General features: G+C 40.4%; 1 protein-coding gene across 3 annotated transcripts in view; it reads left to right on the top strand.

The window, feature by feature from the left end:
* Positions 1–24,128, top strand: part of camkvl (CaM kinase-like vesicle-associated, like) — a 109,053-nt gene that overhangs the window by 68,663 nt on the left and 16,262 nt on the right. For 2 of the 3 annotated variants that reach the window (XM_088332939.1, XM_088332938.1), the window contains exons 3-10: positions 6,833–6,939; positions 13,520–13,651; positions 16,203–16,277; positions 17,605–17,743; positions 20,392–20,512; positions 20,950–21,025; positions 21,186–21,322; positions 23,009–23,087. In XM_088332939.1, coding sequence (XP_088189065.1) covers positions 6,845–6,939; positions 13,520–13,651; positions 16,203–16,277; positions 17,605–17,743; positions 20,392–20,512; positions 20,950–21,025; positions 21,186–21,322; positions 23,009–23,087 — 854 coding nt within the window. In that variant the 5' untranslated portion in view covers positions 6,833–6,844. The remainder of the gene's footprint in view (positions 1–6,832; positions 6,940–13,519; positions 13,652–16,202; positions 16,278–17,604; positions 17,744–20,391; positions 20,513–20,949; positions 21,026–21,185; positions 21,323–23,008; positions 23,088–24,128) is intronic. The other variant, XM_088332940.1, reaches the window with a different exon arrangement.

Below are 24,128 nucleotides of genomic sequence, written 5' to 3'. Positions count from 1 at the left end.
CAGTGCCTCTGGACTGGCAGACTGGGGTGGTGGTTCCCGTCTTTAAGAAGGGGGACCGGAGAGAGTGTTCCAACTACAAGGGAATCATACTTCTCAGCCTCCCTGGTAAGGTCTATTCAGGGGTACTGGAGAGGAGGGTCCGCCAGGAAGTCGAATCTCGGATTCAGGAGGAACAGTGTGGTTTTCGTCCTGGCCGTGGAATACTCGACCAGCTCTATACACTCTGCAGGGTCTTTGAGGGTGCTTGGGAGTTTGCCTGTCTGGTCTACATGTGTTTTGTGGACTTGGAGAAGGCATTCGACCGTGTTCCTCGGGAGGCCCTGTGGGGGGTGCTTCGGGAGTATGGGGTACCGCACAGTCTTATCCGGGCTGTGTGGTCCCTGTATGCCCGGTGCCAGAGTCTGGTCCGCATTGCCGGCAGTAAGTCGGATTCGTTTTCGGTGAGGGTTGGGCTCTCGGCTGGCTTGGGAACGCCTCGGGGTCCCGTCGGATGAGCTGGAGGAGGTGGCTGGGGATAGGGACGTCTGGGCTTCCCTATTAACGCTGCTGCCCCCGCGACCCGACCTCGGATAAGCGGAAGACAATGGATGGATGGATGGATAAGTTTCCCGGCTTCGACCTGTTTCCGTTTGATCACGTCTCTGCTCCTGCACCTCGGCAACCCGACCTGCTTTTCCCCCTTCGACACCGCTATCGCTCGCCAGAGCAGTGCCACTTCCGCGTCCCGAGCGACCTGCTCCCCACAACCAACGATCACTGGATCGTGGGTGCCAGCTTACATCTCCTTCTCAATAAAACTAAGAAACTAACGCAATTGGGTTCCTGTCTCCATTCCTGGTGCCTGACAGAACATACGGGGAGGCTGCAGTAGCTGGACTTTAACCCTGAACCTCTGCACCGTGGGACAGCGTGCGAACCACCCATACACCGTGCTGCGCAGGTCACAATTCATATTCTTAAATTTCTTACATAAATACTATTCGTTTTTAATTTAGAGATAAATTCCATGAAATTATCATAGTTATAAATCATAATTATACTGTTCTTTTAACAGTTTTAACATTAAAACAGTGGTCACAAAATCCTGGCCCGATGGCTGAGATTTTGCGCCCCACAGGATGATCGCTTGAGGCCCCTGCCTTAATACAAGAGTTTAAATGGACAGTGTGTATTATAAGTCATTTCCTGGTGGTAAAAAGGAAAATCATTCATTCAGTCGGACCCAACCCAGTGCCCAATTTTTTGGGTTATTTTACACAAAAGTACCCAAATGTTTGGATTGTTCTAAACCAAGTATTTACGAATTGCGGCTCAGGGGCTGATTTGGCCAGTGTGTAGTCTTTATTTCTTAATAATTTTTAAAGTTTTTTTTCAATCTTATTTCATGTAGCAAGTTAAAAAAAAGTGATTATCAGACCTTTTTATGTGGAAAAAGACGATTTGGCCCAATCTTAACTGGACGCTATCTCCGGCGGCCCCCAAGTAATTTAAGTCTGAAACCCCTGCATTAAAATATCATAAAGAAGGGCCGCCGTAACTTGGCGGTCTACTATACTTCCCTTGCTCTATTTCAAATTCCTTTTGGCATGTTTTTATGGCCCTGGTCAAAACTCTGCTAAGCACTTGTGACACATCTGCTCTGACCTTTGCGCTTGGCTCTAACTGACGAACACAAATACGTCGTCGTGCATTCCGCGCCCTGGATTAGAGATGCAGATTAAAGATTAGGGCCAGCGGCTGGATTACACAATTCCCACAAGTCCCGCCTATCCTGAAACTCAATTTCTGATTGTACGAAGAGCGAGGGAGGGGCGGGGATTTGACGTCATCACATTGATATTTGTTCCATAATCCTAAATTAGCACTCTCGAAATGTCATCACCGCCGAGGATTACTATTGTTTCTCGTTCTAAATGTTCTCGATTTCGGTATCTTTTCCGTCTTCCTCCGTTGGGTAATCTTCGAAATCCCACTTATGGATTTATGGCAGCCTTATTAGGTTTTAATAACCTCGCCTCATCAAAAGCGATCGTATCGGTCAATTTAATGGGTTTTGTTCAGTTATAAAGTGGACCCGATTGCTACGTCACCAACACCAACGTCATTTTGACTGAAATATATCATTTGCATACTGCTTTCTCATTTTCAACCCTGAAATTATGTTAGGGTCTGTAGTAGAGGTAAGATCTTAGGCCAGGGCCCAAACCCGACCTGAAGTTGGGGCCGGGTTCGGTCTTAAAATGTCAATCATTAAGTCGGGCCGGCAGTGCTTCTCTCACGCCATTTTTTTCCCCCTTAGTGGAGGATCTGCACAACATGCACTTACTTCAATCAAGTAATTATTTAGATGAAGAAAATGCTTACCAAACTAACAGTTTAACTCCAAATTACTAAATCCAAAGAAATTTTCTTCTTGGTGTTGGGGTAAAAGATGCGCCGCTTCCTCTTTTCACCTCTGCGTACGTCACAGCAGACGTAATATCCGCTTTTCGCCAAAGCCTAGAGGCAAACTCTCTGCTTTTCGGCCAAATATTTCTCCATATGCGGCCTGTAACTTGTATAATATGTTTTTTTGTACTACTTTGTTCACTTTCACTTTCATTTTTGTTTGCTGCGCGTCGCCGAAATGTGCACTTCTGTGCCAAACCGTTTATTTTGGCGCTATAGTTGCAAGTAAACCCAAGTTAACCCCAAACTGCAGAGTTCAGCTGAAAAGCACAGTTCAGCTCTGAGGTACACACGGCCGAAGTAAAGCTTTGTGTTCACTTTGGCAGCAAATCAAAGCTTAGGGTTTTTTTCGGGCTCGGTTATCAAATCAAGTTAATCTGTCGTGTTTGGGCGGGTTCGAGTTTATATACCCGCGACTCAGGTCGGATCGGGTTAAATTTCGTGGCCCGATCTTACCTCTCGACCAGGGGTGGCGAACACGTGGCTCTAGAGCGGCATGCGGCTCTTGGCCAATAAGAATGCGGCTTTTTGCCTCATCATATTTTCTATATACTGTGGCTCTTGGCCTTGTTTCATGTTTAGTTTTTTTTGTGTGTATTAAGGGTGGACACTTTCCTTGAAATCAACACAAGAACAATACTTGTTGTATTGTAAGGAGAGGAGTGTGTTATGGGAAATAATATGTTTTTAATTGTGTGTGTTAGTGTATGTCTGTCATGGGAGGTCAGTGCGTGGTGTGGCTCTTTGACACTCAGACTTAATAATTTTGGTTCTTTGTGTCAAACTTGTTTGCCACCCCTGCTCTAGACTGTAGTGACCCATTTCAAGGTAGTAACATATAATAACGTATGTGTCTCAGGGGCCAAAACATGTAATTAAAATGGGAATACAGTTATGAACACATAAAATGTTTGTTGGTTTGTTGGTAATGGTGTATTTGTAATCTTGTGCAGTCCTTTGAGACATTTTTGTGATTAAGGGCTGTATAAATAAATGTGACTTGACTTGACTTAATATAATGTTTGTTAAGATGTTGTATTAACTATACTGTATTGAGTGATAACTTTACTTTTTGGTGGTCAGGACTGAGTTAGAGCCCTGATCAAAATTGACCCACTAAAAACAGTCAGCGGTCCCAATTCCTACAGATGTACTCAAATAGTGGAGTGAGCCACCCTGTGAGAGCATGAGGTTCTGCCAGCAGTTAAGTTACTGATGGCTATACTTTACACTTTTTTAAGGTGAAAATAAATTTACTCTGCTATGCAAGCTTTACAGAGACGTATTTTCATTGTGTCAAAATGACGTTTCTTCAGTGTTGTTCTTTTAAACATTTTAATTAAATATCTGCAGAAATGTAAGTGGTGGACTCACTTTTGTGACATACAGCATATGATGGTCGCTATTTTGAATGGTGAAATTATCCAAGGGGACGTGATGTAAACAACTCGGGGAAAGCGGAATAAATGCTTTCTTCAAAGTAACGCATCACTTTTGACTGTCAGTAAAGGTGACTTTGTAACGGCGGGGGAAAAAAATTATTTAAATTACCCCGTTACTGAAAAAATAATACCGGTATGTAACTTCGTTATTTGTTACGGATCTATTTATAACAACGTTATTCCCTTAACTGATTAGCACACACTGTCACTATAAAGCTAATTTAAAAATCACCAGTGGTTTTGTGAAGAGAATCGTGTGAATCTTCCAATATTTGTGGGCCTAAAATGTGGGACTGTTGTGATAGAACTGGCGCACGCTAGCAGAAGACACGACGTTATCTTCCACTGAATGTGGGTGGCTAAAGGATTCAAAAGAAGAAGGTGCAACGTATTGATTGCTGACTCATCATTTCTCTTACCTGTTTCGGACACACTTTCTTTAGAATGGACTTATGTACTGTACAGTGTTGGGAATTACGTAACAGCATTATTTTTTTACTAACGGTGTAATCTAACTCGTTCTTTTTACGCCGTTACCAAGCCGTTACAGGTACTGATGGTCGAAAACCGTGCTTTACTTTCAATAAATTGAGACGAGGCGTGTTGGCCTGGACGGGTGTTTACTTTTGTGTCACACACAAGTTAACCATAACATACTACTGTAAACATTAGGTGACGCACTGCGCATGATTAGTAACAATGTGGCTTCATAGGTAAGGTAGTTCTTATGGTATTAATCAAATAACATATTGTTTTACAGTTGACTTTGAAGTGCAGTGGCCTATTTCTACTTGATTGGTGTTTCAGGTTGTGAGAGTTTGATATGTTAAGTTCACACTGCAGTGTTAAACGCAATTTACATAGTTAAACTTTTTACTTTTATTGTGTAAAAAAAATACATAAAATAGCATTGAGCAGTTGTCTGACAAGATATTGTGATTTATTCTATAACTTACTTTTGTTGTGAACCAAATACGTGAAGTACAGTTGCATTTGTTTTCTTGACCAGTTGTCTAAGGTTGTGAGGGTTAAATTTTATTTATTAAACTCACTTTATATTGTTTACTGCTTACTGTTTATTGTAATTGTATTATATTGTTCATTGTTTATTTTGCACTTCAAGTGTAATATATTGCTGGTCAGATGTGATAAATATTACAAGGTTTTATAACTCATCTACCTTTCTGTTCTTCTCTATTCCACTCACTCAAATACTCCTCAGAAATCTTCTAATGATTTAACATACGTCTTTTTAAAGCAATAGAAATAGTTACATTCCCCACCTTGATGATAGGGTGATTCAGTTTCTAATGTTGTCACTTTTGGAAGAAGTAGTAAGTATAACTAATTACTCATTTAAAGTAACGTGCTCAACACTGGTACTGTATACCACAGAATCAGAGAAAAATACATCTAATGTGCAAAGCTTAAAAGAAAATTCAGATATAAATTCAGACATTCATTTAAAAGCTGACTTGGTGTTACTCAGTTCCTCAGATAATGCAAGCGCAAATAGACCTTTACCACGAATCGGTTTGAACATGAATGAGGTTGCAAATGACCAGCGAAGAACAAGTCACTGGAATTTGTTGACACAGGTTCAAATGCAACCAGGGCAAAATTTATTTTGATTGTGGTTTATACTTAAGTCACAAATTGGGGGTTGGAGCCAATATTTCCAAGCACTACCTTGTAAACCTGGCGTTTATCTGTCTATCTATCTACCCTGGTCATATCCTTAGAGAGGGGTGACCGACAGCAAGACAAACACATACACAAACAAAGAAAATCAAAAAAAGGGAAAAAGTAGCAAAAAAACACACACACAACATTTTTTGGACTATGGCCAACCCAAATGCCCAAACACCCAAACAAGTTAAGCACCTCGGCACCATTAAAGATTAAAGTTGTCATGGTTAATTTAAGTACTTTAATAAACAATAAAACAATAATTGTTTTTTTTTTTTTTTTTTAGTAAAACTAATAACATTTTTACCTGAAAATATTTTTACACAAGATAATTGTGGGGCAGAACGGCGGTGCAGTGGTAAGCCCGTGTGCGGCACAGTTCTGAGGTTGTGAGGTCAAACCTTCCTGTGTGAAGTTTGGATGTTCCTCCAGGTACTCCATTTTCCTCCCACATTCTAAAAACATGCATGTCGGATTGGTTGGCTGGTCCAAATTTTCCCTAGGTCGGAATGAGTGAGTGAGTTGTCTGTCTCTGTGTGCCCTGTGACTGGCTGGCAACTAGTTCAGGGTGTCCCCTGCCCACTGCCCGAAGATATTTGGGATGGGCTCCAGCACCCCTGCGACCATACTTGGGATAAGCGGTGCAGATAATGGATGGATGGAAGATAATTGTGCTCATTTTATGTTATATCAAATAGCATATCATGTCTGTCATATTTTGAGTAAAATGGCAGATAATTTTCCTCAATCTATTCAGTATTCTTTGATAACATAACAATATGTAGTCTTGAACTGAGAAAAATTACCTAATATCTGTCGCTTGAGATAATTTTGTCTGATGTGTCGTAACATTTTCTTTTCTTTTTTTTCCCACATATAACATCAAGAAAATGTATTTGGGAAACCAGAATAATCAACGATATATATATACCGTTTGTATTTAATGTATTTTTTTTTACGTAGAAAAATCTAAATTTTTGCTACAATAAACCTGAAGATAGATATTTTTCTTCACAATTTCGACCCTGAACTGAAATATGCTGGTATTCAACTTGCTTGGTTTACTCCGCTATCGGTGAGTGAGAATAGCTAAACTGTGAATTGTATTGTAAAGAAGGTCCTCAATAACTGGTAAAATTCTATATACATGCTGTCCATAAACCACTGTTGAGTGTAGCATTATTTATGTAATATGTAGTGAAATGATCAGATGAATTAAATGTCTTCTCCCTGCTCTTCTGTGTCTTGGTTAGGTGAATGCCGTCATGCCATTTGGGTGCCTTGCTCTGCGAGACGGGCAGACCTATGACAGCATATCAGATGTGACGGACAAATATGAGATTGGCCAAGTGCTCCGAGCGTAAGTCCCATAAAATTCTCTTTATAATATGTTTTGACCCCTTCCTCTCCTGCGATGTTGATTTCTTTGACACTTAATTAATTTAAACCAGTGGTCCCCAACCACCGGGACACAGACCTGTACCATGGGTCATTTGGTAACGGATCGGGGGCGAAGATAATTCAAATCCATTATATTTTTGCTTCTTACAGTTTTCCCATGCCGTCTTGTGGTAAGACTTTCGGATTGTTGTTGTACCGCCATTTTTTTTACTGCCGTATTATCCGGACTGTAAGTCTCTTTGGAGTGTAAGTAGAGCAGGGGTGGGAAAACTATGGCCCGAGGGCTAAGTGGGGCCAGGCAGGCCTTTTAATCCGGCCCTCTAAATGAAACTGGTCAAAACATCAAAACTATAGTAAATATAATGCTAATAATAAGAAAAGAAAACATGTTTAGGGTGCCAACTTTGTCCCCATTGTTACTTTGTGTGTCTACAACATAAACTATTACATAAATTCAACAAAAACACTACAAAAGAAAAAACTAAATATCAAATTGAGTGCCTAATTTAGTGTTTTAAAACAGGGACCCCATAAATTATTTTGGCTTACATGTCATCTTAAAAGGCAATTTAAAATAAAAATAAAACAGACAACACAGTACACTAACGCTACACGTGCATATCTTACACACGCACATCAGTAACAATGTTACATATTAAGAGTTATTCGGATAACTAGCATAAAGAACATGCTAACCAAACTATATTACCTCCGAATCACTAAGAAAAATTTACTGTAAAAGCTCAGCAATTGGTGTAAGAATTGTGATTAATGCAAATTGTTAGGAATTTATTATTAAAATGCACTGTTTACCAAATTGTTACTTATCTGACTCCATTAACAAAATACAACCTCAATCACCTAACAATGCGCGCTCGTTTCTTGATGGAAAAATGAACAAGAGGCCGGCATTTCCACACGGGGGCAGATTTAATTTCTTAAATAATTTAGCTAAGTGAACTCCATCGAATATATGGCCGAATTAGCCAAATTAGTGTCGCTTGAGTCTCCGTCAAGCCTCCTCTCTCGATCTTCTGCCTCTCTTCCTCTGCTCACGTTTTTTCCGCAAGCTGGTGTGCCGGCTCCTCCCATGGGTGTGCCAATGAAAGTCCCCACGTGGGGTCCACCCCCTCGCCTCGATGCCTGGAGAAACTCAAAACAACACAGAGCGTTTATCAAAACATTGCCTGACGTCCTTCGTCAGAGTCTTGTTATCTAAATTCCCCAGGCAAAAAATTCCGAATTTGGAACAGCGTGACCTGAAGCCCACTCAGTAAAAATCTTCATTGCATTCGATAAATGTAACTTGTATTCAATCGTATAAAATACTTTATAGTAAAATGTATAAAATCTTTCAAAATATAAAGAAAATAATAGATGAATCAGAATTTTAACAAAACTAACATGACTAATTTTTCATTTCAACCAAAAACTAACAGTGCAGTAAATACATTTAGGCTTGGCAGCAACTCATGTATAAGGTCAAATAAAAATTTAAAAGGCGCCCTATTTTTTTTTACAATAAATAAATTAAAATGGCAATAGAACCAACCAATTACGAACCAACCAACCAATTAATTCAAAACAAAGGTACATTAAAAACTTAACCAAGCCCGCAAATTGAAAAGTGTGGACACTCCTGTTTTAGAGACAGATTGACAAACTAATGTTAGGGTGACAGCTAATTACTCAGCCTTCCACTTTCACAAACACCCACGCTTGATTAATGAACTAATGTTATGATAATAGCTAATATATCAGTGTATCATGTAACATGTTTTGTTTAAAAAAAATGTGTTTTTTTCCATAACAATATACAAACTGTACTATAGGGGGGGGGGGAATTACTTATACAGTGCATCCGGAAAGTATTCACAGCGCTTCACTTTTTCCACATTTTGTTATGTTACAGCCTCATTCCAAATTGTATTAATTTAATCTCTTATCTCAAAATTCTACACAAAATACTCCATTATGACAATGTGAAAACGTTTTTTTTTTTTTACTTTTTTTGAATTTATTAAAAATAGAAAACTAAGAAATCACATTTACATAAGTATTCACAGCCTCTGCCATGAAGCTCAAAATTGAGCTCAGGTGCATCTTTATTCCACTGATCATCCTTGAGATCTTTTTACAGCTTCATTGGAGTCCACCTGCAGTAAATTCAGTTGATTGGACATGATTTGGAAAGGCACACACCTGTCTATATAAGGTCCCACAGTTAAGTGTGCATGTCAGAGCACAAACACCAAGCATGAAGTCAAAAGAACTGTCTGTAGACCTGCGAGACAGGATTGTCTTGAGGCACAAATCTGGGGAAGGATACAGAAAAATGTCTGCTGCTTTGAAGGTCCTAATGAGCACAGTGGCCTCCATTATTCGTAAATGGAAGACATTTGGAACCACCAAGACTCTTCCTAGAGCTGGCCGGCCTTCTAAACTGAGCGATCAGGGAAGAAGGGCCTTGGTCAGGGAGGGACCAAGAACCCGATGGTCACTCTGTCAGAGCTCCAGCATTCCTCTGTGGAGAGAGGAGAGCTTTCCAGAAGGTCAACCATCTCTGCAGCAATCCACCAATCAGGCCTGTATGGTAGAGTGGCCAGACAAAAGCCACTTCTTAGTTAAAGGAGCATGGAAGCCTGTCTGGAATTTGCCAAAAAGCACCTGAATGACTCTCAGATCATGAGAAACAAAATTCTCTGGTCTGATGAGACAAAGATTGAACTCTTTGGTGTGAATGCCAGGCGCCATGTTTGGAGGAAACCAGGCACCGCTCATCACCAGGCCAATACCATCCCTACAGTGAAGCATGGTGGTGGCAGCATCATGCTGTGGGGATGTTTTTCAGCAGCAGGAACTGGCAGACTAGTCAGGATAGAAGGAAAAATGAATGCAGCAATATTTAGAGATATCCTGGATGAAAACCTGCTCCAGAGCGCTTTTGACCTCAGGCTGGGGCGAAGGTTAATTTTTCAGCAGGACAACGACCCAAAGCACACAGCCAAGATCTCAAAAGATTGGCTTTGGAACCACTCCGTGAATGTCCTGGAGTGGCCCAGCCAGAGTCCAGACTTGAATCTGATCGAACATCTCTGGAGAGATCTGAAAATGGCTGTGCACAAACGTCTCCTATCCAACCTGATTGAGCTTGAGACTTATTGCAAAAAAGAATGGGCAAAACTGCCTAAAGATAGGTATGCTAAACTTGTGGGATCAGATTCAAAAAGACTTGAGGCTGTATTTGCTGCCAAAGGTGGATCAACAAAGTATTAAGCAAAGGCTGTGAATACCTATGTAAATGTGATTTCTTAGTTTTTTATTTTTAATAAATTCAAAAAAAGCAAAAAAAAAACTTTTTCACCTTGTCATAATGGAGTATTTTGTGTAGAATTTTGAGATAAGAGATTAAATTAATACAATTTGGAATGAGGCTGTAACATAACAAAATGTGGAAAAAGTGAAGCGCTGTGAATACTTTCCAGATGCACTGTAAATGCATTGTCCCACTGATAAATGTAGTCCACATACCACTCCTTTCTAATAAAAGCATCAATAACTTGCTTGTAAAAATCCTCCTGTTTTTTCTTCAGTTTTACATAAGCCATGCAGTTCTCCTACAGCTCCTCCTGGGGGCGAGAGTGAGACAAGTGATTCTCGACAACTGCTCACTTTTCTATTTGAACACTAACACTGAAAATTCAGCGATTTTGGAAAGAAAATCCCCAAAATGGGACGTTAAATAAGATATACATTAAACACTGAACACATTTCATATAATTTTGATTTTATAGTTCCATGATGACACGCAAGGCACTTCACTGCTTAAATACAGGCGGTACTGGAACAGATTAACCACAAAAATCTAGCAAATACTGGAGTTTTTTATTACCAGCGCTAAGGTCACACCAAACGCAAACTCGACATTCGAGGCGGTGCGTTTGAATTAAAGTTAGTTTAGTTCGCACGGGTGTGCGGAGTTGTTTTTCGGGCTATGCCACTGTAACGTCTGAAGAGAGGATCCTTCACCTATGGTTGATACACAGGGGAACATACAAACAAAATTTCTGTGATTAATTACCTTTTTGCACACACGTGACTTCACCACGTTACGACGCCATGACGGACAGCAGTAAAATGTAGCCAACAGTACTCCCATGGGTTAGGCCAGTAAACAGGAGACAACAATAGCTTTATTATTCAATACCATTGGCAATTTCAAGTCAAACCAATATTGTGCAGCAGTCTGATGAGGTGCACAGAGAGCGCTATTTAGAGAAACTGGGCTTGCTACAGACCCGTACCTTCTTCTTCTGCCTGACTTTAGTCTACATCATCTGTACCATTATGTTGTAAATGGAGTATCCCCATACACTGATATAGAAGCTTATAAAAGTCTGGATGCTTACCAGTTCTTCGTAGCTGGTTGGGTAACTGGTATGTGTTATTCACTGACGTGGGGAGGCGCTACATTATGCCAACGGGAAAACACTAACGTTTTATCCAGGGTGCCATCAAATATCATATCGACTGTAACCAAAAGCTGCTCTAATCACTTTTTATTTTTATTTTGGCTACAGTAGCAGTCGCTAACTTACTGGTCGCTACATTGAGTGTATATGCCGTGACTCTTTGTGGCTTATTTCAACTCCCATGCATAATCTCACCCTCCTTCACAGGAACACGTACTCTTTTGTTTTAATCATGTCAATTAATATTCCCTAAGACTACAAACGGAACACTTTTTCTGTCTGAACCGCAGGCCTGAGAAGCATGGGGAAAATTTCATGGGCGTTCACGTTAAGGGAAGTGAGGTTCTGCAGGGGAGTGGAAATTAGACACAACACTCGTGCCCACGGAACATAAAATTGCTCGGAAATACATGAAATGTACCTGGTAAAAAATGCTTGCTGCAAATCCTTCCGATTGATTGCAGATCGCCGTCTAATGCCTTTATCAATAGGGATACGATGAAATACCCAATCGAACTTAGAACCTTGCCATTGTCCACAGCCCAATGCAAAGCAAGAAATTACCAGGGTAAAAAGCGGTGCTTATATTCATCTGTTGTGGTTATTGATAATGGTTTCAACACAATTGTTCATTCAACTGCTGTCTGGGTCTCTGTCTAGGGTTTTTCTTCTTCCGACATGACACTTTTAATTCCTGCAAATACAACGTGACGTCACTTGCAAAGGGGTCAATAGCTAATCAGTGTGGAATAGTTAACTGCAGCCCACTACGTCATGTTACAAAGATATTAAACAAATTAGTGGCCAAAGATCTTGGGCTGGGCCTTAAAAATAAAAATAATTTAAAACCAATCTGTGGTACGGAAAAGGTTCACACCACTGGTATACAAAATATACATGAATTGAGCTGTTATTATTTGATTTAATTTGAGAATCCAATGATTTATTCAGAAGTGATGAAGTTCCAAACTTGGAGACATATGTCTGCCAACTTTTAAAAGTGACCAAGCGTATAAATGTGCTCGTAGTTGTGGCGTGAAAATCACTGCTACTTTCCGCCCCACTTTTTTTCTTTTTTTTGCACACACATACACATGCCCATATGGCAACTTCAGCATCTGGCCTGAGAGATTTGTGAGGATCTTTTATATAATACAACCAGACCCCAGCCTAAGCGCACTTCATCATGTGCTGAGGAGTGAATCTCTGCTCTAGTTTTTAATACAATCCACAATAACTTATTTTTTCTACGGATACCTAATCAAATCCTGCCTTGCTAGAGACTGTTAACTTTATTTTTTACTCTGTGATATATTTATGGGGAAAAAACACTCTCAAAATGTAATTTGATTTATATGTGTCTTTATTTATTTTTTTGCAATTACAATAACATCATACAACTCTGATAAAACTGAAGGAATGTGTTGGAGAAACTAATAAGTACTTGACTTAATCAGTCAATAGATACTCTGTTTGTCAGTAATTATATGCTTCTTTTGTACAGTAAAACAGAAAACTCTTTTTTTTTTTAAATAATAAATTGTTTTTAATTGTATCTTGCTACGGCGGCGCGGTGGTTAGCGCGTGTGCGGCACAGTTCTGAGGTCATGGGTTCAAATCCAGCTACCAACCTTCCTGTGCGGAGTTTGCATGTTCTCCCCGTGCTTGCGTGGGTTTCCTCCGGGCACTCCGGTTTGCATTCCAAAAACATGCATGTCAGGTTGATTGGCCGGTACAAATTGTCCCTAGGTGTGAATGAGCAAGCGAATTGTCTGTCTCTGTGTGCCCTGCGATTGGCTGGCAACCGGTTCAGGGTGTCCCCTGCCCACTGCCCGAAGATGGCTGGGATGGGCTCCAGCACCCCCGCGACCCTACTGAGGATAAGCGGTGCAGATAATGGATGGATGGATGGATGTATCTTGCTGCTTCTCAATTCATTACAAACTTTGTACGATGAGAAGTTTGCTGTCACGTTAAAATCCAAGAAATAACATGAAATTAGGTGATTTTAAAGCTTGGTTCAAATAGTGCTATGAATAAACTCCCACTTCTCTTGTTTTGGCATAGGAAAGAGTTCTGCGAGCTGTGCCTGGCCAAGGAGAGACAGACAAACAAAGTGTTTGTCTGCAAGAAATTCCTCAAGAAAGACGGTCGCAAAGTGCGCAAAGCTGCCAAGAATGAGATCATGATCCTCAAATTGTGAGCGACTAAAGAAATTTGACTTTGTAAATAAAAAAAACATTTATGTCATAATCAGAATAACAAAAACATATCCCTTTCTGTAATATCTATCTAGCTACAGTGCCATGAAAAAGTATTTGCCCCCTCCTGAATTCAGTGTTTTTTACATATTTATCACTCACAAAGGTTTCAAATTATCAAACCATTGTAAATATCACACAGAGACAACCCCCAAAAATTCAAAATGCTGTTTTGAAATGTTGATTCCATTTATTTAGGCACAAACAAATCTAGGCCTAACACAATTGACATGCCATGATTCAAAGAAATTCCGGATGAAATTAGAAAAAAAAGTTATTAAAATCTATTATTTAGGAATAGGTCACAAAGCCATCTCCAAGGTTTTAGGGCTCCAGCGAACCACTGTCAGAGCCATTATCCGCCAAGAACAGTGGAAAACTTTCCTAGGAGTGGTAGACAAACTAAAGCACTGAACACATCTGACGCCAAATGCGAGCAACGCAACTGGCAATCGTTATTTTGCTTCTGGTGTCAGGTGTGCACAGGTATGTTTTGAAGGAATCGTGTCATGATCCGAAAATACAAGACGTAAACAACTCAGAGGAAAGCGGAAAATCTTGCAGCTGGAAACTTCTTTAGGTACGTGAGGGCATGTCGCAATTGGCATTTTCCTGCCTAAAGTCGAAGAAGCCAAATTCCCCACGCAGGTGGCGCCAGTTGTCCGCAGGGATTAAGCTTACTGCAAGAGTGAGATGACGGCTTATTCAGGGGGTTACAAAGGAACCTTGGAAAATACCTATGGAACTTCAGGCCTCACTGTTTTCACTTCAGGCCTCAGTGTTTATGGGTCAGTGTTCACAGCTCCACTATAAGAAAGACATGGATAAAAACGGCATCCATGGGAAAGTTCCCAGGTGAAAACCATTGCTGTCACAAAAAAACACAGAGTCATCACACATTTGCTCAAAAGCATCTTGATTGTTCTCAAGACTTTTGGAAATGCATTCTGTGGACTGATGAGTCAAAGAGTGTGCAGCATTTGACAAAAAAAAAATAATAATACCAACAGTAAAACATGGCGGTGGCAGTGTGATGGTCTGGGGCTGCTTTGCTGCCTCGGGACATGGACCACTTGCTGTGGTTGACGGAATAATTAATTCTGAACATCCTGAAGGAGAACGTTTGGAGGAGATCAGTTTGTGCCATCAACTCAAGAACTCTTGAATCATGCAGCAGAACAACGATCCGAAACACACCAGCAGTCCACCTCTAATTGGCTCAAAACAAACAAAATGAAGGTTTAGGAGTTGCCGAGTCAAAGTGCGGGTTTAAATCCAATTGAGATGCTGTGGTGTGACCTCAAAAGTGCAGTCCATAATAGAAAACCTTTCAATATGGCAGATTTTAAACAATTTTGCAAAGAAGAGTGGGACATAATTCCTGAGTGTTGTGACTAAATATCAATTATCATAAACGTTTGATTTCTTTTATGGCTGCCAAATGTGGCCCAACTCGCTATTGCGTTGAGGGGGCAAGTCATTTTTTACATAGGGCCAAATAGGTTTTTATTGTTGTTGGGTTTTTGTGCCTTAATAAATGCACATTTCAATACTGCCCTTTGTATTTCCTTGTTTTTTTCAGTGACATAAAATCGGTTTGATGACCTGAAACCTTTTTCAGTGATAAATATACAAAAAACACTGAAATAAGGAAGGGGCCAAATGCATTTTTACCGCACTGTATCGAGTTATCTCTCTGTATCCATCTCTCTATTTATATCCATATGAATTTATCTATTCATATATCAATATTTAACTATATCAATCTATATCAATAGAAATTCATCCATCTTTTTTATCCATATATAAATACATCTTTCTTGACCTTTGTCTTTCCTTTCATCCTTCTGCACAGCTTTATTTTTAAAAAGATGTTCATCCATATATTCATCCATTCCACGATCAATCTATTTATTGACCTAATCATCCATTAATTCATTCATCCCTTTATCCATCTGAAGACATACATACATTTATATCTCTTCTCATTTATTATTATTATTCCCATCTTTTTATCCATCTATTCATCTATCTATCCTCCCACTTATTCTTCCATCTATCTTTCCATATGTCTTCCCATCAACTCTTCCATCTATCAATCCATCCTTCTATCATACCTTACATCTAAAGACTATTTAGCAATCCATCCATCCATCTATCCATCAAGCTATTCATCCATTTCATCACCCAATCCTAAGATTATTGGTTCATCTATCTATTCAAATACTGTTCATCCATCAATCTCACTAGCTATGTAGCTAGCTAGCAGGTCAGCCAGTTAGATCAGTTGCAAAACTGCATCAAATCATTCGCGAAAAAAGGGAAAGCATAGTCAAAAAGTTTTTTTCTGGTAAACAGATAATTATCTTTGGCCACTCTTGTAATTTTTTCGTCCTCTGTCCAAGGAGGTAAAAAAATAAAATGAAAAAGCTTTGGGCCTTCCAAACTTACCCTTCAAAATAATGTTTTTTTCTGTGATACATTTCCAGGGTGAACCACCCGAACATCCTTCAACTCATCGATACATTCGAGACCCGCAAAGAATACTTCATCATCCAGGAACTGTGAGTCTATTTTGTACTTTTCCCTAGTGTGGTATTTTAGAATGTAAAACAGGAGTCATCAACATAGTGCCCAAGGGTGCCTGGTAGCCCCCTGAGTGGCACAAGCCAGGAACGGAGACAGGACCCAATAGCGTTCGCTTTATTCAGTTTTTATTGAGAAAAAAAGCAGTGCTTGCTTCCACGATCCGATGATCGTCGGTCACGGGTAGCTGATGGCAGGAACGCGGAAGTGGCACTTCCGTGTCGAGCGAGGGTAGTCGTAGACAGCGAAAAAACAGGTCGATGGCCAGGACGGAGGAGCAAAGGCAGTAACGAGTCCAGAAAAGAGGTCGGCAACAGGTATCAGGCAGGAAACAGGGCAAAACAGGTCCATGGCCGGGACGGAGGAGTAAAAGCAGAAACGGGTCCAGAAAGAGGTCTGCAACAGGTATCAGGCAGGAAGAAAACAGGGCAGGATAATGTCGGATAGTACAAAGCTTGCCTAGCTGGGAGCATAGGTTCGCAGACGGTCTGACGGCTTCCTCTTGGAAGGGTTTAAAAAGAGTCAGGGAGCCAATCAGCGACCAGGGCTGTTGGCGCCAACGGGCAGTCGCAGGTGCCCCGAATCAGCAATCATGACACTGAGAACCGCAAAATAATCCTACTTGTAATAATTACATGTAAAAAAACATAATGTTAACATAAAAATAGCATAATGGTAACATTGTAATGTGATAACTTGATATTTGAGAAATGCATATCGAACTGTTAGCCCTTTGCAACTATCAGTGATTGAAAAAAAGGAGCTCTCATCTTCAAAAACGTAAACTTCCACAGGCAAAAAAAAAAGAAGAAACAAATCCATCAGCAGAAGTGGCCAGGTAGCACTCAATGCTGTTATTACTACATGCTCTTTTTTGTCCAGCACAAAGAGATGTGTAACATTAGATGAGATTTTAGCACTTTCCACTCCTTGTTGCCCCGAAGATACGATTTCACTTCTAGGATCGATGCGTCGAGCGTCGCCGGCCGTGTTTTCTCCTCATTGTTATGCAATAACGGCAGATGCGGGGAAAGGCGTTTCGCTTGAGTTAAGAGAATTTGGACGGACAGGTCGGGTTATTGCAGTCGCTTGTCCAGCTCTGGGCAACGCAGCTGCCTCACGTATCATTTATATTCTTTCCAAAGATAAGTAATGAGCCACGCTACCGTTGTTATAATTGCTCTCAGTGGTACTTTGCGGTTCTCAGAAGCAGATAGTCTTCATAACAGAGTGGAAAAAAGAGCTAACACAGGTTTTTGTGTGCCATTCAACATGTGGCTGACATCAGCATTTTTTGATTGACAGAGCCACGGGGGGAGACGTCTTCGACTGGATTCAGGACCAAGGCAACTACACGGAAAGGGACGCTTCTAACGTCATCAGGCAGGTCCTGGAGGCCGTAGCGTACTTGCACTCTCTCAATATCGTCCACAGGAACCTCAAGGTACTCTTCACGTTCATCACTAAAGCTATAAAACTGTAATTTCTTGTGAAGCAACAATAAGTGGGACACAATCATGAAGTGGAACACACTTTTAAACTTTTTTAACAAATAAAAAAACGAAAAAGTGGGTGTGCAAAATTATTCATCCCCATTGAGTTAATACTTTGTAGTGCCACCTTTTGCTGCGATTACAGCTGCAAGTCGCTTGGGGTATGTCTCTATCAGTTTTGCGCATTGAGAAACTGATATTTTTGCCCATTCCTCCTTGCAAAACAGCTTGAGCTCAGTGAGGTTGGATGGGAAAAGTTTGTGAACAGCAGTTTTCAGTTCTTTCCACAGATTCTTAATTGGATTGAGGTCTGGACCTTGATTTGGCCATTCTAACACCTTGATATGTTTTTGGGTGAACCATTCTATTGTAGCTTTTGCTTTATGTTTTGGATCATTGTCTTGTTGGAAGACAAGTCCCCGTCCCAATCTCTGGTCTTTTGTGGACTCCATCAGGTTTTCTTCCAGAATGGTCCTGTATTTGGCTCCATCCATCTTCCCCTCAATTTTAACCATCTTCCCTGTCCCCACTGAAAAAAAGCAGGCCCAAACCATGATGCTGCCACCACCATGGTTGACCGTGGGGATGGTGTGTTGAGGCTGATGAGCTGTGCTGCTTTTACGCCAAACATAACGTCTTGCATTGTCACCAAAAAGTTTGATTTTGGTCTAATCTGACCAGAGCACATTCTTCCACATGTTTGGTGTGTCTCCCAGATGGCTTGTAGCAAACTTTAAACAACACTTTTTATGGATATCTTTAAGGATATGTGTTCCATCTTTCTACTCGTCCATAAAGGCCAGATTTGTGCAGTATACGACTGATTGTTGTCCTATGGACAGATTCTCCCACCTCAGCTGTAGACATCTGTAGTTCATCCAGAGTGTTCATGTGCCTCTTGGCTGCATCTCTGATCAGTTTTCTCCTTGTATAAGCTGAAAGTTTAGGGGGACTGCCCGATCTTGGTAGATTTGCAGTTGTCTGATACTCCTTCCATTTCATTATTATTGCTTGCACAGTCCTCCTTGGGATGTTTAAAGCTTGGGAAATGTGCTTCCAAATCCAGCTTTAAACTTCTCCACAACAGTATCTGGGGGCTGCCTGGTGTGTCCCTCCTTCTTCATGATGCTCTCTGCGCTTTAAACAGACCTCTGAGACTATCACAGTGCAGGTGCATTTATACAGAGACTTGATTACACACAGGTGGATTCCATTTATCATCGTTAGTCATTTAGATCAACATTGAATTATTCAGAGATCCTCACTGAGCTTCTGCACAGAGTTTGCTGCACTGAAAGTAAAGGAGCTATCTCTCACCCACTTTTTCGTTTTTTATTTGTTAACATTTTTTAAAACATCCAATAAAGTCTGTTCCACTTCATGATTGTGTCCCACTTATTGCTTCACAAAAAATACAGTTTTATATCTTTATGTTTGAAGTCTGAAATGTGGCAAAAGGTCACAAAGTTCAAGGGGGCCAAATAGTTTCGTAAGCAGCTATAGACACTAAATAAGATTTGTATTTACAAAACAAGGCATCAGATATTGTGCAGAAAAAAAACAAGGAAATTAACTCGGATCTTCAAAGTTCAAAGTTATCAAAGCTACTCTAACACAGGCTCGACTATGCATCGCTTCAATGTAATGTTGAAACAGTTACTAGCTTTCACTGAACAAAATATGAAAAGAAGAAGACGCATGACATGGTGAGACACAATCTGGTTCTGACTGCACAAAACACTAAGTAGAGATGACACAGCAAAAATACTCACGTGTAGATAGAGCAACTATCTAAGTTACTTTAAAACTTCCCCAAATAATGTTCAAACACTTGCTAGCTCTAAATGAACAAAACATGAAAGAATGAAGACGGTGGGAAAATACGCTTGAAAAGACTAGCTACATCATCTACTATGAAACAGGCTCAACTGTGCTTCCCTGCAACATAGTTTTCAAACACTACCTAGATTTGATTTAACATATCATGAAAATGAACGCTAAAAACAACAATATAACGTTCATCCTTCAGCTCTAACACAAAATATAAAAAAATATAATCCTGGTCCAATCATTTGATGTAAATGAACAAAACAAGAAAATGTTGAATGGTATCTGGTCTGCATTTATAAAGACATTTTCAAGTCACTGAAGACCTCCCAAAGCGATTTACATTGTGCCTCACACTTACCCACTTACACTCACACACCAATCGCGGGATCAGCCATGCAAGGAGACTACCTGCATATTGGAGGCATTAGGGGTTTAGTGTTCAGTGAAAAAGGGATGCAGGAATTTTTGTAACACAAACTAACTCTATCTGTACTCTAACAATACATAGAAGTAATACAATGCAGGATAAATTGGAACACTAACTAGCTTTAACTGAACACAACATAATAAGGAATACAGTGCAGGACATATACTAAGTTGAAGGGTGACAAAGCCTTTTAAAAAAGACCAACACATTTACAATTGCCGTACTCAGTTTAGTTATCTTTTCCATAGTCTTGCAATGGTACTAGTGTTGTATTTTGTAATAATTGTGTATAATATTTTCTGCCCCACCACCACCACCACCCCTACCATTTTTCACACTTAGCTGGAAAACCTCATGTACTACAATGAAAACAACCACAACAAAGTTGTTCTACGAGATTTCTATCTCTCAAGATTTGAGAACGGGACGATCACGGAGCCCTGTGGCACACCGGAATACTTGGGTAAGCCACTTACACCAGCTCTTTTAAACTTACATCATATTCTTGCTTCTTCATTATTAGCATTAGTATTAGTATTAGGACCGATTGGTGAACAAAATCAAGTTTTTACATGAGATTCTAAACTGAATAAAGAGAATTTTGGAGGGAAGTTAGACTAATAGCAAATTGGCATCTGCATGATGCCGTGACACAAACCAATAGCAGACAGGCATCTAAGTAACTTTCCATATGCACACTTGAAAGTTTTAATTTTGTACAATTTCCGGTACATGAAATAATTTGTCGGCTAAAATAACATTCCACATCGTAGGTAGGGTAGTGATGCTGTAACCCGGGGCAGCAATATACTGCGTAGAAATTAGATCTTATTATGACTACATACTCGTCTTGTCATATGATAATGCTTTTTTAAAATATATATTTATAATTCTTTTCAGCACCTGAAGTAGTGGCTCGTCATCGCTATGGCAGACCTGTGGATTGCTGGGCGGTGGGGGTCATTATGTTTATACTGTAAGTCTAATATTGTTTGTATTTTATTTTTCTTGAAGTCTTTTATGACATGTTTATCCAGGAATGTCACTTTTAATTTTGTTGTAGACAATGTTACACTAGTTGTTTAATCAATTAAAATAAAGATACTTCTATTCTACAAATGCTTTGTGTTTGTCAGATTATCCGGCAATCCTCCTTTTTATGACGAGACAGAAGAGGAAAACACAGATCTCCACAACCGCATCATTTTCTGTCGAATTGTTGCTGGGGATTTTGAATTCGATTCGCCGTACTGGGATGACATCTCCCCTGCAGGTACACATTTTGGCCACACGATGACGACAAATATCTCATCTCATCTCATTAGCTGCACCGCTTATCCTCAGCAGGGTCGCGGGGGTGCTGGAGCCCATCCCAGCAATCATCGGGCAGTGGGCAGGGCACACCCTGAACTGGCTGCCAGCCAATCGAAGGGGACACAGGGACAGACAACTCGCTCGCTCATTCACACCTAGGGACAATTTGGACCGGCCAATCCACCTGAAATGCATGTCTTTGGAATGTGGGAGGAAACCGGAGTGCCCGGAGGAAACCCACGCAAGCATGGGGAGAACATACAAACTCCGCACAGGAGGTAGCTGGATTTGAACCCACACAGGAGGTTTCCAATACCTTAGAACTGTGCCGCACACGCACTAACCACTGCCACACGACAAATTAGATAAGGAGGGTCTCTGCGGAAACAGTAGTTACCACATAGACCTCAGAGCATCTTAAGCATAAAAATGTCATAAAATAAGCAAAATAATTTTATTATATTTTTGTAACATTTTTTCTGGGGGGATATTTTGCAAAAACAACAAATATTTAAAGGTGGAATCTATCTTTGAAGTGTCATTAAAAAACAAAAATGTAAAATTTAATTTCTTTTAAGCATGTGTTAACAATGCCAGACTTTGTTCAAAGAGCCCTTATGCTTTATTTTCCACTGCCGCTATCAATTTTTATCTTACTTTTAACAAAGCTATTCGGGCCAAAACACATTAAATTCTGTACAAGTCCTTTAAAAAATGTATATATTCTTTTTATTTAATAGGTTTTGAAATGAAATGTTAACGAATATTTTCTTCACTCACTTTTTTTAGCAGTCAAGATTCTTAACCATTGTAGTGTTAGGGCAGGGGTCGGTAACCTATGAGGGGTTAACCAGTGGCACGCGAGCGCACGGCAAAATAATAATAATTTTTTTTTAAGCGCATTTACCTGAAATTTAAACATTTTCAGTTGCGCAACGTGTTGTTTAGAGGCTTTACGGTTGCGCCCCTCCTCCTCTGCTCTGTTTGTGAGCGTGTGTCTGCGCGGCGCCAGGAGAGGAGGGATCCGTGTTTTAACCCAGCCAACGAAACTCAGGCGCGCTATAAACGAATGAATCATGACGGCTCCTCCTTTTGGATGCAGGTGGCACAGCGTCTGGGTGGTTAGCGCGCAGCACCATGGTGCGGAGGTTTAGGGTTGAAGTCCAGCAACTGCAAAGTCCCGGTGTGGAGTTTGCATGTTCTCCCCTTCCCTGCGTGGGTTTTCTCCGGCACTCCGGGTTTCTCCCACATTCCCAAAAACATGCATGTCAGGTTAATTGGCCGGTCCAAATTGTCCATATGTGTGAGTTGTCCATCACTGTGTGCCCTGCGACTGGCTGGCCAGCAGTTTAGGGTGTACCCTGCCCAAGATTTTTACCAAATGTGCCTGTAATTTGATAACGTATTTTTTTCTATCACTGTTAAGGAATACAATTACATTTTTTTTGCATCTAATTACGTAAAGTATTTTTGATATGACCCAAGCCTGGTCAGGAATAAGTTAGACCCAGAGTCAAAATGGAGCCGTAAACAACGGTTCGTGGTGACAATTCCTAACAAAACATGAGGGTTAAACTGAACTAAGAATCAAAATCCAATATAATCTCACCTGCTGCAAAGTGTGCTTGTTTACATTGACTTTCAGCTAAAGAGCTTGTCTGTCGACTCATGGAAGTGGACCAAATGTTGAGGATCACAGCCCAAGATGCTCTTTGGCACGAATGGTACAAAGTTTAGATTGTCCGAATTTTATATATACAGGACTGTCTCAGAAAATTAGAATATTGTGATAAAGTTCTTTATTTTCTGTAATGCAATTAAAAAAACAAAAATGTCATACATTCTGGATTCATTACACATCAACTGAACTATTTCAAGCCTTTTATTATTTTAATATTGCTGAATTTGGCTTACAGCTTAAGAAAACTCAAAAATCCTATCTCAAAATATTAGAATATCATGAAAAAGTATACAAGTAGGCTATTCAACTAATCACCTGAATCATCTAATTAACTCAAAACACCTTGCGAGGGTTTCCTGAGCCTTAAAAACACTCAGCTTGGTTCAGTAAACTAAATCACAAGTATGGGGAAGACTGCTGATCTGACTGCTGTCCAGAGGACCATCATTGCTACCCTCCATCAGGAGGGTAAGACACAAAAAGAAATTTCTCAAAGAGCAGGCTGTTCACAGAGTGCAGTTTCAAAGCATATCCACAAAAAGTCTGTTGGAAGGGAAAAATGTGGCCGGAAACGCTGCACAACCAAGAGAGATGACCGCAGCCTTAACAAAATTGTGAAGAAGAGCCGCTTCCAGAATTTGGGGGAGCTTCAAAGACAGTGGGCTGAAGCTGGAGTCCAGGTATCAAAAGCCACAGTTCACAGACGTGTCCGGGAAATGGGCTACAATAGCCGTATTCCCATGGTCAAGCCACTTCTGAACTCAAGACAACAGAAGAAGCGTCTGACTTGGGCTATGGAGAAGAAGCACTGGACAGTTGCAGAGTGGTCCAAAGTCCTCTTTTCAGACGAAAGCAAGTTTTGCATTTCATTTGGAAGTCAAGGCGCCAGAGTCTGGAGAAAGGCTGGAGAGGAGCAAAATCCAAGTTGCTTGAAATCCAGTGTGAAGTTCCCACAGTCATCAATGGTTTGGGGAGCCATGTCAGCTGCTGGTGTTGGTCCACTGTGTTTCATCAAGTCCAGAGTAAATGCAACTGTGTACCAAGAGATTTTAGAGCACTACATGCTTCCATCTGCTGAAAAGCT

The sequence above is a fragment of the Urocampus carinirostris genome, chromosome 3 (genome assembly GCF_059441175.1).
Source record: "Urocampus carinirostris isolate Australia breed hairy pipefish chromosome 3, RoL_Ucar_1.0, whole genome shotgun sequence".
Classification (NCBI taxonomy): Eukaryota; Metazoa; Chordata; class Actinopteri; order Syngnathiformes; family Syngnathidae; genus Urocampus; species Urocampus carinirostris.
Note: the sequence above shows the minus strand (reverse complement) of the source record. Positions and strands in the feature narration are given on the sequence as shown.